Source organism: Miniopterus natalensis, chromosome 9 (genome assembly GCF_054644295.1).
Source record: "Miniopterus natalensis isolate mMinNat1 chromosome 9, mMinNat1.hap1, whole genome shotgun sequence".
In the NCBI taxonomy this organism is placed as follows: Eukaryota; Metazoa; Chordata; class Mammalia; order Chiroptera; family Miniopteridae; genus Miniopterus; species Miniopterus natalensis.
This window is the reverse complement of record NC_142089.1, coordinates 42,988,006-43,002,155: the sequence shown is the minus strand read 5'-3', so window position 1 is coordinate 43,002,155 and position 14,150 is coordinate 42,988,006. Positions and strand designations below refer to the sequence as shown.

General features: G+C 34.9%; 1 protein-coding gene across 2 annotated transcripts in view; it reads right to left on the bottom strand.

Moving 5' to 3' along the window:
- Positions 1-14,150, bottom strand: part of LRRC7 (leucine rich repeat containing 7) — a 293,661-nt gene that overhangs the window by 48,562 nt on the left and 230,949 nt on the right. For both annotated transcript variants that reach the window (XM_087820512.1, XM_087820513.1), the window contains one exon: positions 7,479-7,598. In XM_087820512.1, the coding sequence (XP_087676638.1) occupies positions 7,479-7,598 (120 nt within the window). The remainder of the gene's footprint in view (positions 1-7,478; positions 7,599-14,150) is intronic.

Here is a 14,150-nt window from a genome sequence, read left to right as displayed (position 1 = left end):
TTCCACCCTCGTTTTAAAATTTCTGTCCCCTGAAAAAAGTGGCTTTTGGTCAAGAAAATAACTCTGCAATAGATTATGCTAAAAGATTTCTTCTTTTGTAATTTAAAAATCTATAATTGTATGACTTCATCAACCTGCTCTTTCACTGACTCATTTCTTGTTTTTTTTCTGGGCAAGAACTCACTGCGAATACATTTGGCTACTATTTCTTCCTGAAGCTCGGCACCCTCTGGAGAATGTGCCAGCGCCATGGATACCAATGTAGCCTTTATGTTGCTCAATACAAAGTGCTAAGTGACAGCAACACGGGCGGGGGTGATGGGAACAGGAGGAGGGAAGCGAGGAGAATCTCAGCCTACCCACTGACTCAGGAAGATCGCTTTTCCTAATGTTAAGAAAAATGTTTGAGTTCAAAATGACTCATTACAAAGGATTCCAATCTGGTTTTGAGTTTCAGTGATGGCCCGGTCTACCAGAAGAAAAATTCACTCTAACCAGTGCAAAATTTGCTCCGATCAGAGGTGAAAAATGAGGCTTAGGGAAGAGAGTAGGAAAAGAGGGAGCCTGGATTGCGCTTCGCATCACTCACAGTGATAGAGAAGGTGGTTCTCATTTGCTGATGGACTGATGAGACCAAGGCATTCCTCCTGGGAGTTCTTTGGTAATAATGTATATTGCTTTGGGAGGAAAAAAATACAAAGCCTCAGGCAAAAGTTAACTACCTGATGTATTTCCTTCTGTACAAAAGGAGAGTGTATGGCACTGACAATCGCTCAAGTTTTACAATCAGTTTTTAAACTCAATTTTACTTTAAATTAAAACAAACATTCTTGAATTTGACGTTGTTGGAGGAAATAAGAAACATTTCTGTTTCCCTGTCTCTTATCTTTTATGTGTAAGGTTTACCCAATTGATTTTCATATCTGCTTCTTTCACATCTTGCCTTGCTCAATTACAGCCTCAATATTTACTCTGCTTTCTGCCATCCTGATGTTTTTCAATATTTAAGTCTTCACCTCTCTTTCTGATCCATTCCAGACTTTCTTCTATTTCTATGTAAATGAGCTACATCCACCTTCCCCTCCACCTTTGGTGTAAGGGATTCCAACAGTATCATTGCCCAGTCTCAGTTAAACTGCAAAAGCCAAGACTGGTAGCTATTTTTATTCCAGTGTCACAGGTAGTACTGGTAGCAATGTTTGTTTTTAATGGCAAGAGGTTTGGAGAAAACTACTTTTCTATGATTAAAATTTTATTATAATTTAGATAAATTTTTTATAGCATAATAAAATGTGTTTAAATTGCTAAATGCATAGGTTACATTGATTTTTTTTAATGTAGTACCTTTAAACATTTATTTCTTATTTAAAAATAGCATCAGTGCCCTGCCAGGTGTGGCTCAGCGGTTGAGCATCGACCTAGGATCCAGGAGATTGGGGTTCGATTCCTGGTCAGGGCACATGCCCGGGTTGCGGGCTGCAGCCGATCAATGACTCTCTCATCGTTGATGTTTCTATCTGTCTCTCTCCCTCTCCTTTCCTCTCTCTGAAGTCAATAAAGATATATTTAAAAAAAAAATAGCATCAGTTTATTCTTACTCTCTGAAAAGTTCTACAATGGTCTGACTTTTGTTTCCAAGTGCAAAATCAATCCCAGAAGTAATTTGACTCAGTTGTTTTAAAAACAGAATTGGTGACTTTGTCATATGATCAATAACAAAACAACTTAAGCTTGCGAAAGATCTTTTAGGCTTTATCCTTCTAAATATGTACTAAGAGAAACAGTAAGATGCATTATACTAAGAAATATGATGAATGCCAAAATTAAAATAAGGAATATTCCTTCCTAGAAATTTAATAAAAATTAATTTATTAATTTATTATTTATTTTAAAAAAAAATTTTCCATCACCATTTATCTCCCCTATACCCTCTTCCACCTCTCCCTCCCCGACCCCCTGCAATCACCACACTGTTTTAAAAAAAATCTTAATATAGTCTGAAAAAGCAGAAATTCCAATTTGGGGGGGCCTGCGAAAGAAAGAAAAAAAAAATGAAAATGACTAAAAAACACAGATAATTTCTTTTAGTTTCCTGGAATGAGTTCCTGAGCATACCTCAGAGATTACGAGCAATGGCTGGCATTGCAGATATGAGAAAGTCATGGGCAAAATCAGTCTAAGGGGCAAGTTGGTGAGCCAAGACTAAATTAGCTGTATTTTTAATACTTTCTCCTCAACTGTGTCTCTCCTGATTTTGACTCTTGAAACCCATCTTTACTATTCTAACTGCCAAATCATTGTGCACCAAACCTAGAATAGTGGCCACTTGGGGAGAAGAGTCATGCTAAAGAGACAATGCTAAAAGAGGCCTTTGAGTGGCCAGTCCCTACATATTAACAAGTTTTCAGATTTAATATCGCTAGGGCTTTAAAGTCTCTTAGTTACTCTTTCCAGAATGGATTTATTTTGTTTTATTTGTTTTAACACGTCACTTTAGTCTTTTTGCTGCAGTGGTTTTCTGACCCAACACTTTAACATATCATGACAGCATTATCCTTCAATTTTAAATCTCCTCAGAGGTATTTAACCTATTTAAGACTCTCAATACTTTTAAAAGAGTTTGCCGTTTCAGAATCAGGAAAAAACAGCCTTGTGATTCCTGTGGAGGATTCTACCAAATCATATAATGTCTGATTTAAAATAAACATTGTTTTCATTTTTTATTTTATACTATGACCTTCATATTCTTTTCTGTTACATAGAGGAAAATCTAAAATATCTAGTCACCTGTGTGATCTTGGCAAGTAACTGAACCTATCTTAAGTCTCTAGCTGAGAAAACCTAAACTCAGTGTTTTCTTTCATAAAGTGGGTAGCAATAACACTGCTTACCTCATCTGATGGTTGTGAGGAGTGGAAGAAGAAATGCATCAACGCATTCAGCACAATGCCCGGCAGAGAGTAATATTTAATACATGGTACACAATAGTTCTTAGCATGGTGACTACAGCATAATCCAACAGACTGCAGCAGTGAAGGCAGTGAGGTGATAGGGCTCTCAAATAAAGATACTCCTTCTGAAACCACCGCAGTTTTCTGCCATTGCAAGGTTGTAACAGCAATTCTTAAAGTGCGCGAATAGTACTGCCTTGAATTCAGGGGGAGATTTATACAGCTGTGGCTTGTTCTTCTAGTAGTGATTCTCAGACTTTTTGAATTAATGGAAATCAGAATTTGAAATTTTGGAGACTGACATAGTAAGAGAAAATTTAAAGCTACACCTTCTATTACACCATTACACAAAAAAGTTAGGATGTAACACCCTCGACATTTTGCCGTGGATTAAGCGGCTGCCGCACATAGGCCTGTGACAGATACAGGAACAAAATTCTTTCTGATAGATAAACACTTTTCATCTAATTATTTTATGTGCCTCCATCCCTGGACCCACAGCTTGGCGAGTACCTACATTTGTTCTACTACAGTACTTGAAGTACCGCTAGTCATAGCCATGAGTATTAGTTCAACCAAAGAGCTGTAATAGCCAGAACAGAGAGCCCCAAGTTCAATAAAGCCTTTCTAAAAGGGATTTCCCACTGACTCTGCAGTGTCACAGTATTTTCTGATTACAGTAGTGTCACATTACTAGTACTACATAGTAGTAATATCACAATAGTAGCATCATAGTAGTATCTGTAGGCACAGAGATAACTATTAAAAAAATCTGCAGAGACTTTGAGAAAAAGACTCAAACAGGGTGCTGGCTAAGACTTCTTCATCTCTTACTTTCCTTTCGTTCTCCATTCCACTTGTAGTTCAATTTCTAATTTTCTACTCTTACCCTGTCTAGCCTAATGACTACTCACTTCACGACATCCGCAAAAGTAACACTGATTAAAAAACCACATTCATTATAGAATAAATATAAACCCAATAGATAATAGTATAATTCTCACACCTATTTTGGTAAATCCTGCAGCCCAGGCAAATAATCTCATTACCATTTTCATTTCCTTAGGTTAATTCTCACTGAATATTAAATTGATATATAATATAAAACTAAATTTGAATATTTAAAACATTCTTTATTCTCTCTACTCTGTGAGGTAATAGGTAGTCATATCTACTTATAGGTTCTGAAATCTCAGAACTATAACATGGGGTAGTCAGAAAATACTAATCATGCCCGGCCGGGCGTGGCTCAGCGGTTAAGCGTCGACCTAGGATCCAGGCGATCAGGGTTCGATTCCCGGTCAGGGCACATGCCCCGGTTGTGGGCTGCAGCCGATCAATGACTCTCTCATCATTGATGTTTCTGTCTCTCTCTCTCTCCCTCTCCTTTCCTCTCTCTGAAATCAATAAAGATATATTTAAAAAAAAAAAAAGAAAATACTAATCATGATAGTAGGAAGACTATACAAATGAGTTTACACATAAAAGGCACGATAAAAATTTAAAGCCATAGAATATTATTTCAATTTGACAAGAAGTATAAATGGTAAATAAAGTTTTCAGATAGATTAAACAATTATTCTAGCCATTAATAAAGTTAACTAGCCCACAAATGTCTAATCAATATATAGGATTGCATGGGGTTATTAAAGCACATAGAGAAGGAAGAAAATGATCGTCATGATTTGTATTGACGGTATGATTAAACACGATATTACGGACTCTGAAAATAGACTTCATGTAAAATGGATGTATGGATGTACACTGTAAACACCTCTTAGTTCCATCTAGAGTGATAAATGAACAAGGCTTTCCTCGTATGGGAAAATTATAGTCCTGTGCAGTTACATATATGCATGTGGCTCCTCTGGTCAGCAATCTGCCCGAGGCTCTGGTAGGCACTCCTTCAGCTTCCATCAGTTTCATCCCCTCCTCCTTCCTCATAAAGCAGCAGATTTCCCTCTTTCCCTGAGCTTTCCAACTTCCTCTTCACCAATGGCCTCCTCCCATCAGTCTAGATATGGTCGGTGACTGCCGTTTTAAATATCCCCTTCCAGAGGCCACCATAATTCTGTCTTTTCGTTCAAAAGGCAACTCCTTCCTTGAGTTTTTTAGGGCTCTGTTTCTATTTACTCTGTAATGAGGGGAACCAATTTTAGGATAAAGTCAACAGTATGAATGGAAGAGTGTGTGTGTGGGGGAAATAACCAAAGGATTTAATATTATATAGCTGAAAACTAAATGTTGGTGTTCGTGGAGTTCATTGTCATCTGTCTATCTCACTCACGGCTCCATTTGATGATGGCTAAGTTTGTACCTCCAGCTAAGATTTCTCTTCTGAACGGAACAACTCCACTCAGATGTCCCAGCAATACATCAAATCAACATATTAAAACTTAAGCCCCCTTTCTCCTCCATTTCCATTTTCTCTTTTTGTGTTTCCCATCTCAGTGCATATCATCAGTTGCCCAAATTAGAAACCTGGGTATCAATCTTGGAACTGCAGTTTATCTCTTATGCCCCATGTCCAGTGTAATGTTTAAGAATATACTGAATTTATGCATTTCTCTCCACCACCTTACTGCTTCCATCTACTCTCCCCTGGATGACAATAGAAGTTTCTTAACTGGCTCAATTGCCTCTAGTCTTTCTCCTCTCCAACTCATTCTCTGAAAAGCTACCAGTGCTCTTTAAATCATGTATTTGCCCTGTTTAAAAGAGTTCCGTGTTTCCCTTCCCACTTCCGTCACAATAAAGCTCAGCGTGAGTTGGCTTCTGATTATCCCTACAGCTTTATTTTACACCACTCTTCATTCTCAACTTCCTTTAGCTTCTTTACTAAACAGGTACCCTCATAGAGCTGTATCCCATTTTCACAGCACTAATCACACCATATTATAGTTACTTGTACTGCTGAATATTACTCAACAGCCAGATTAATCACATGTGTAACACCTGCAAATTAGGATGTTAACAATTATTTGGGGTGAATAATCTGATATTTTATATATATTACAAGTACTGAAGTCATCATCAAGGGGAAAATCATCACCTAGGTTACAAAGAAAGTTTGTGATTATGTAGTGTATATGTAAATTATGAAGCACACTTATAAAATGAACAGTCATGAACTGAAGAACTAGAGTGTAAGAACCACAATTCAACTTAAGGAATAATACCATCTACCTCATCCTACCCACTTTCCCCTTTAGACATAACAACAATTCTAAAGTTTTTGTTAATCATTTCTTTATAAAATTACTTTTCTCACTCATGTACTTATGCCTAAATAATGTATTCAGTTTTGCTTATTTTTGAGATTTATAAATATGGTATTTTTGATGTGTGACATCTTCTGAAACTCATTTTTCACTCAAATTACCTTTTTAAAATTTATACACATTATCATAATTGCAGTTAACTAATTTCCATGTTGTAAAGTATTTCTTCGTGTAACAGAATCTATGTATACACTTTCCTGGTGGTACTCATTGGGTTTTTCCAATTTTCAGGTATTCTAAACACTACAAATGTCTTGAATAACACATACAGGAGTTTTTCTAGAACATCATCTCAGGAAGAAAATTGTTGGAATGTAGAGTATGTGCATGTTTAGCTTTATAAGATAATTTGTCACCAAAGTGTCCTTCTTCTTCCCACAAGCAGCATGAAAGAGTTTCCATTGCTCTTATACTTGCAAACAACGTCAGTTTTTTCAGACTTGCTTAGATTTTCCAAATCTGGCAAGTAAAAAATAGGATCTTTTTTGCATTTCCTTGATTAAAAGATTGTTTTTAAGATATTTATTTACTCTTCTGATTCCTCATGTATTTTCCCATTTTTTAAAACATTCTATTGTATGATTTATTAATTTGTAGGAGTTAAAAAATATATATTCTGGAATATAATCCCTCGTCCCTCATATATCTCGCAATTGTCTTCTCAGTCTTTTTTAAAGCTCTTACGGCAATTCAACATATAGTCTTAAAATTACCTACTTATTACTCAGCTTATCTCACTAGACTAAAAGATCCTAAGGGTAAGACACCATATCTTATCATTTCTGTTCCCCAGCATCTAGCAGCTGCTCAAAACATGGTGCTGTGCGGCACCCTGTTTATTAAGTGAATTATTGGATGAATGAAGGACTACAACTTTTATAGTCAAATTTCATTTCATGCAAATTGGCTACACCATAACCCTGAAGCCAAGAGAGTCTGAAGCATATGTTGCACAACTTCCTGTACTTGCACTTCAAAGATGGGTGTCAGGCACTAGTAGGACGAGCTAGTATCTGCAGAGAAGGGGCAGAGTGTTGTTTACAAAAATTTATTACCAGTTCTGAACATTTGGCGATGTTCATTTTTCATCCTTTCCAGTACACTTACAGTTCACCAATCTTCTTATAGTGAGATGATATTTAGCTTAAATTTATCACAAAGCTAGAAATGATGTTAAGACACAAGATATGGAGTACAATGGATGTGCAAGGTTCATGGTTGGTGCCATTAACTTAAAGTTGTTTACCTTTTTAGTAATGGTGTCCGGAGGTACATCCCGCCTCCCAAGAGGATAAGGATTCCATTGGCCGCTAGGAGATAGGTCTTCTTGTCCATTGTCTAAAATGTTGCTTTGCTGGGACGGGGTCTATTGCAAAAATGGTATGGCATTCTTTAGTGATGCAATAGAAGTTTATCATAGTTTTCTGAAGAGAGTCCCTAATGATTATGGTAAAATTAATTTTGTTTAATTGCAGAAAAACATATGTCATGAACTGGATTATTATACAATTTTTACTCAGTAAAAAATTCTATATCGACAGTTTTTTTGAAACAGCAAGAAATTCAACTAAAATAACAATCTTAGAGTTATTTACTAAATTTTAAAGAAAAGTTTAGAGTATTCACAGTACCCAAATAAAAATAATCATAATAAAATTAACCAACTGATAGAAACCACAACATTTAATACTTGCTTGTTTCTTTGTATGATATTACTATTTAGAGTATAAATTGATACCATATAAACACAGTATATAACTTCTAATATTCCAAACCATAGCCTAAAACACAGTTTATAAGGCTGTACTGATTCTGGGAGCATATGTCTTGCATTAAAACCAAAATAGTGTTAACACTAGCCTAGTGGCCGATTCATGGTTATGTAACATTATCTACAGATAGCTTTGAGGGAAAAATTAAAACATAAAATCATTGTACCATTGGAATCACAGTGTAAATAAATCATGACTTTTAATTCTAAATTTATTTATATAGGTCACTTATGCATTAAAGTTTAAACTCTTCATATATATTTTATTTTTTGATTTACTGCTTATTATTTTAAATAAATAATAATTCCCTTTATTATTATTTATGTTGGGGCATCCTCCGTAGTCTGCCCTGAGTAATAGCAAGTAATCACACACCATGGAGGGATAAAATAGTGGGATATTTTTCTTCTGAAAGCAGATTAATTTTTCACAAAAGCTTTCTTCTCCCCTAACCTACAGGATACACACGTGCTAACTACTTGGTTTCCTGGGGAGTTCTTATGGGTGAGATATTATGTTTAGTGTTCCCTGTTCCACTTTATGTAGATGTTTTGAAGGATCACTACAGATAAATAAAGCCAGGCTAGAGTGTGTATGTGCAGCTTTACTCTGAGGTACTGTCTTTCAAAGCTAGAATGGAAGAACCAGACCATTCTCTTTATAACATGGCAGAGATGGGCTGCTTGCCAGGTTTCATCTGATTATATGGAAATAGTCCTAGTTGTCTCCTTTAGAAAATCATTATATAACCACCTTATCTATATTCTGACTACATGAATTTTTACAAAGCATTGCTTGGAACTATTTGAAAATAAGATTTATTATGACACTAGATGAAGCTTTCCTAAGGTCTAATGGACATAGTGAAAAGTAAGGAGCTAACTCAATTTTCTTCTTATACTTTGGCCATGTGAATTTCTTTTTCATGCGCCTATCAGAAAGTATGAAAAAAGGTAATGAACTGAAGCTCCTGGGTTAGGTAGGAATTAATTTCCTTGTGTTTCTTTGGAAACCAAACATAGATAACATTTAAAGAATGTATTACTTGAAAATAACCAGATAAGTATTTAATGTCCATCTGTCTGTCTTTAAGCATTATTTTTCTAATTTTTACCTTTTCCAGATTAATATGTTTGCATATGCCACACACAATTTTTCTAGATATTAAAATATGACAACTCAAGTTATTAAAATTAAGCAGTTAAAATATAATTATTCAGGGTAGGCATTATAAGCCCATGCTTTTTCTGGCTTGGTTTCTTTGCCAGTGAAGTGGGAAAATCAATGTGTTCATCTGGCTAGGTCTATGCAACATAGATTTTTGAGACGTGGCCAGAATTTAACACAGGTATTTTTTTTTTTTCTCCATATCACCCCATTTCTCTTTCTTCCACTTAACTTAGTTCGGTTGGCCAGAAGGATCACTATAGACATGACTCCTAGTCACAGGGAGCAACTGAGAATTGCAAGATTCCTTCTGGTGTGAAAAAAAGCTAAAACTCTTTAGTTAAATTCCTAATATCATGATGATATAGGTTCTTCATTAGTTTAGAAACTATTCTATTTCATTTTAAAGTTAGGATCAGCAACTGTACCAATTTCGTTTTATTACGGCCAAAGAAAACATAAATATGCACGCACATAAAAAAAGACTTTCGCCAGACAGCAAACTTAAAGAAATTGCCTGAAAACAATTTTCTTTATTAATTTCAAGAAATTTCTGGTCTTTTTGTTTTTAAGACACCCTAAGGGTGATGTAAGTTTGCAGAAATAGACCATGGGAACAATTTATTCATGTTTGGGAAGGGGGAACCAAAAGAGAATTATATGATAGGTTCACATTCTTTCCCAAAATGAGCATGGTTATTAACAAAAAATTGTACTTTACTTTTGATAAAGTGCTACTGAACTGTGTATGAATGGAGTTGCTCAGTTGTTAAAATTCCATAGAAGGTTAAAAGGAGCAATTGAAAAATGTAAAAAATAGTAATGAAGTTATTACTATTGAAATTTATTATTTCAGAGAAAATAACCAAATTGAGGTTCAGTTATTCATTCAATTATTTTTAGCACCACATTCTAGACATTTGATTTAGATACTTTAAAAGGTTAAGAATAAATCTTCTTATTCTCACCACATATAACCAATTAAATCTAAAAGACATGGACATGGAAAATCATCACCTTGCATCATTGTCTGCACTTCTAAATTCTGTAGATCTTTAATATTTCAAAATAACAGAGAAAATGGTCAGGGTGATTTAGTGAAAAATCAAAAATTTTATTTAAGAAATTCAGTAATGCTGGTAAAAGTTTTACTGAATAGATGCTGCTCCCAAAGATTGCTATGGACCTTTGTAGATTTAACATTTAGGATCCTGACTTCTGTGAATGATCACATGTATCTATTGGAAGAAGTAATTTCTAATTTTGCTGAGATGTAAATGTGCATGAATATGTGTGTTTATGTGTGTCTCTCTCTGTGTATATATGAATATATATATGAGTGTGTGCATACATGTGTGTATATATGTGTCCATATGTGAGTACATGGGTGTGTACAGGATTCACATATAAGAGTAAATGGACTTAGCTGACCCAGTGGCTTTGCTCTCATCTGCTAATTTGATGGGTGTAATAAAAGCTTGGGAAATTCACTTACTGCATTTTGTTGGAGAAACTATATAAGTGTGGTATTATAATTTGGCACTTTGCAAAGTGGGGTATATCATTTAAGAACTCAAGGATCTATTTTGCTCAGTAATTTTCACATAGTTCACGATAGGCATTACCATAGATTCAAAAAATGCTTTAAAATATTTCCCCCCCAAGTATTTCTAGTGAAATTATTGTTATATTATTATTTTCTTGCATATTTTTTTTGAAAAAAGTAGGTATTATAAAGATAAATATATGCCAAGTTTGTATCTAAACTATTATACCACCACAGGGTTCAATCTGAAGATGGTAAAATAACACCCAGATGATTCTTAAACCAGGATTTTATAGTAATGATGAAGAAGCATCTGTATGGGTACTATCATTATTTTGGTAAATTTAGCTACTGCCTATGAAAATGTATGTGGTTTATAAGACAAAAGCATTTTGCATAATTTGAAAGTTGAGAGAATCCTTCTTGAGGGTAGGTAGCCAATAATAAATGCAGCAAGATTAACAGAAGCTAGAGGCATAAATTGCTCCAAGGTGCTACATAAATCTTGCTTTGCTTTCAGAAAAAAAGCAAGGCATTAAGTAACTAACCTTTGGAACTAGGGTAAGTAAATGCATATAAAATGCTGGTACTATTTGATTCTGAGTCATTTGCATAGATCCAGTAGTAAAGGGCATAGAATTTTTAAAATCGTTTAGGTGCTAACATTGCTATCTAAATTTACCTAATTCAGATTATAGTGGAATGAGTATCAACTAATAAAACAGATACTGAGGCATTTTCTTCCAGGCAAAATTCTATGAAAAGATTATTTAATACATATATTTCCATAATTTCAGCATCCCTTCCCTTGAAATTATAATTTATATTAGTGTCTGTTTTAATAAGCCAATAAGCACTAGGTGCTATGGTATAATATTATGGTGGTAGAAGTTAATAAAAAAGAAAAGGAAACAAATTACCAATTGCTCCAGGGTAGAAGAGACCATGCTATTTATATTGGCAGCTGGACACCTGCAGGTGGGGAGTTCGGAGAGGCCAACGATTTCTTCCCCATCCCTGCTTGTCTCTGGGGCTGCAGTAGCATGGATGATTAATTTATGATTTTCCTGGGTTCACATCCTTTGGCTTTTCATTGCTACCAAGCATATTTCTTGGTGATACTGAGTGCTCACGAAGTATGAGTGGATCTTAAATGTGCAAAGTAACTATTAGCGTTTAGCAAGCTCAGTTAACTAAGAAAGCATGGATCTGGAGTACAAAGGGAATGATTTGGGTCATGGTATGTTTTGGATAAATTAATATTCTACTTGTGTATTCTTTTCTTCACCTCATGATATCTACTTTTCTGAATTGTTATGAAGATTATGTGAGAATAGTGTGTATAAAAGAGCTTTATCAGCTGTTGTGAGTTAGGTTCTAAGGAAATGTTTTTACAAGCATTTGAGAAGGCATCATCACAGTAAACAGCAGGGACCTGGGTGCCACACAGAATCAGACTCAAACTCTAGCTGTCACTATGCTAGGTGCAGGGGCTACAATAGTAAAACAGTAAAAATACAGGTGACTTCTTTTCTGGGATACATGAGTCTCAGATTTCTCATCTATACAATGAAGAGAAATACTTTCCATGAGGGTTTTTGTAAGAGTTGTGTGAAAAAACACATTTAAAGTACCTCATGGTACCAGGTACACAGCAGAATCTCAATAAAGCCTATTTTTTATTTTTCTTTTATCAAAGTATTTATTCTACCATTAATTTTGATAATAAAAATGGTAGTTTGAATTGACATTTTACAATACAGCTGACCCTTGAACACGGGGTTGGGATGCCCACTCCCATGCAGTTGAAAATCCACATATAACTTTTAACTCCCCCCAAACTTAATTTCTAATAGCCTACTGTTGACTGGTAGCCTTACCGATAACACATAGTTGACTAACACATATTTTGCATGTTATGTGTATTATACACTACATTCATACAATAAAGTAAGCTAGGGTAAATAAAATGTCATTAAGAAAGTCGTAAGGAAGAGAAAATATATTTACAGTATTTGTTGAAAAAGACTCAGATGTCAGTGGACCTGTGCACATTAAACCCATGTTGTTCAGGGTCAACTGTATTATATTGGTCTCTGATAACATAAAATTTCAAGACAATAGCTAAGTTCAGTTACAACAGAACACATCCGAAGAAGCACACAGAATCATTAATAACATCATAGAAAGTTGCCTTAAATGCTTTTTGGAGAAGCAGTCAATAAATGATAAATGAGTAAATGAATGAATGAATGAATAAATAGAAAATATAAAAATTTTATAATTTAATAGCTGATTTATGTCTTAAATGTTCTGATCACAAGTACCATTAACTTTTTATGAAATTGGAAACATTATCAATAAATGAAAATATTACAGAAAATTAAGTTTACTAAACTAATTTTGTTGTATTTATTCGCATTCTTTTAATATCTTAAGGGGCTCTATAAAATTGCATTAGAAAATGTAATTTCCTGTTTATAGTACAAAAAAACCTATATTTAGCTCATAATTCATGAAAAAATGTACAATACCCAACCTGGTATGTAATAAATATAAAAACATTAGGAACATTCAAAACTCATAGCAAAATCTGGGAGAGCCTTCCCTTTCTGCCCACTTAAATATTCACTGTGCAAATACTTTATAGTACAGAGTTTTTCAGTCTTCATTCACAGATAGTTATATCCTTTAATTAGCTTACTACAGATTTATTTAAAGAGACTTGAGGAAAAATTAACTAGGTATGTTTTGGTAAACTAAAAAAAGAAAATCCAAAAAAAATAAATAATAATGTGCTGAGTCAGGATCTCAGCTCACACAGATGGTGCCTTTCTGTCAATTACCAAAATGGAGAGGATGGGGGAAGGAAGGAATCACAAAAAGGCTCCCTTTTCTGGGGGCATAACTTACAAAAAGACAGGCTCAGTGTGTCTTACTGAGGAAATACACAAAGGCGGTCCTTTCTGCTAATTGCCAGAGGTAAGGCTTGGCAAGCAGGGAGCGTGGGAAAAGAGTCTGGATTTCAGCCACTGAATGTTCCCTAGGGAGGGCACCACCGCCCAAAAGTATGCTGCACCTTTATTTTCCTTGCTTAACTTGTAATACGTGAAAAACGTTAGATTCCTTAGGGTACTCCATTCTTTCTAGGACACCCTAGAGCCACCTGCCATAGCACCTAACTAGAGATGGCCAGTATTATCATTCAGGGATTTTATGAATAAAAAGAGAGCTCCAGGATTTCCATGAGAAAATGAACAGCTTTGCCAATTTTATCTGCTGAAAACGTGTGCTTATAAATTGATCTTATTTTGTATTTTAGTGGAATTCTCGTGGCTAACAAACACTCAGGGACTGCAAAGAAATCATAAATATATGACATTAATTTTTATTATCTTAAGTAGCAAGACAAGTGTTGTAATTGATTTTTGTG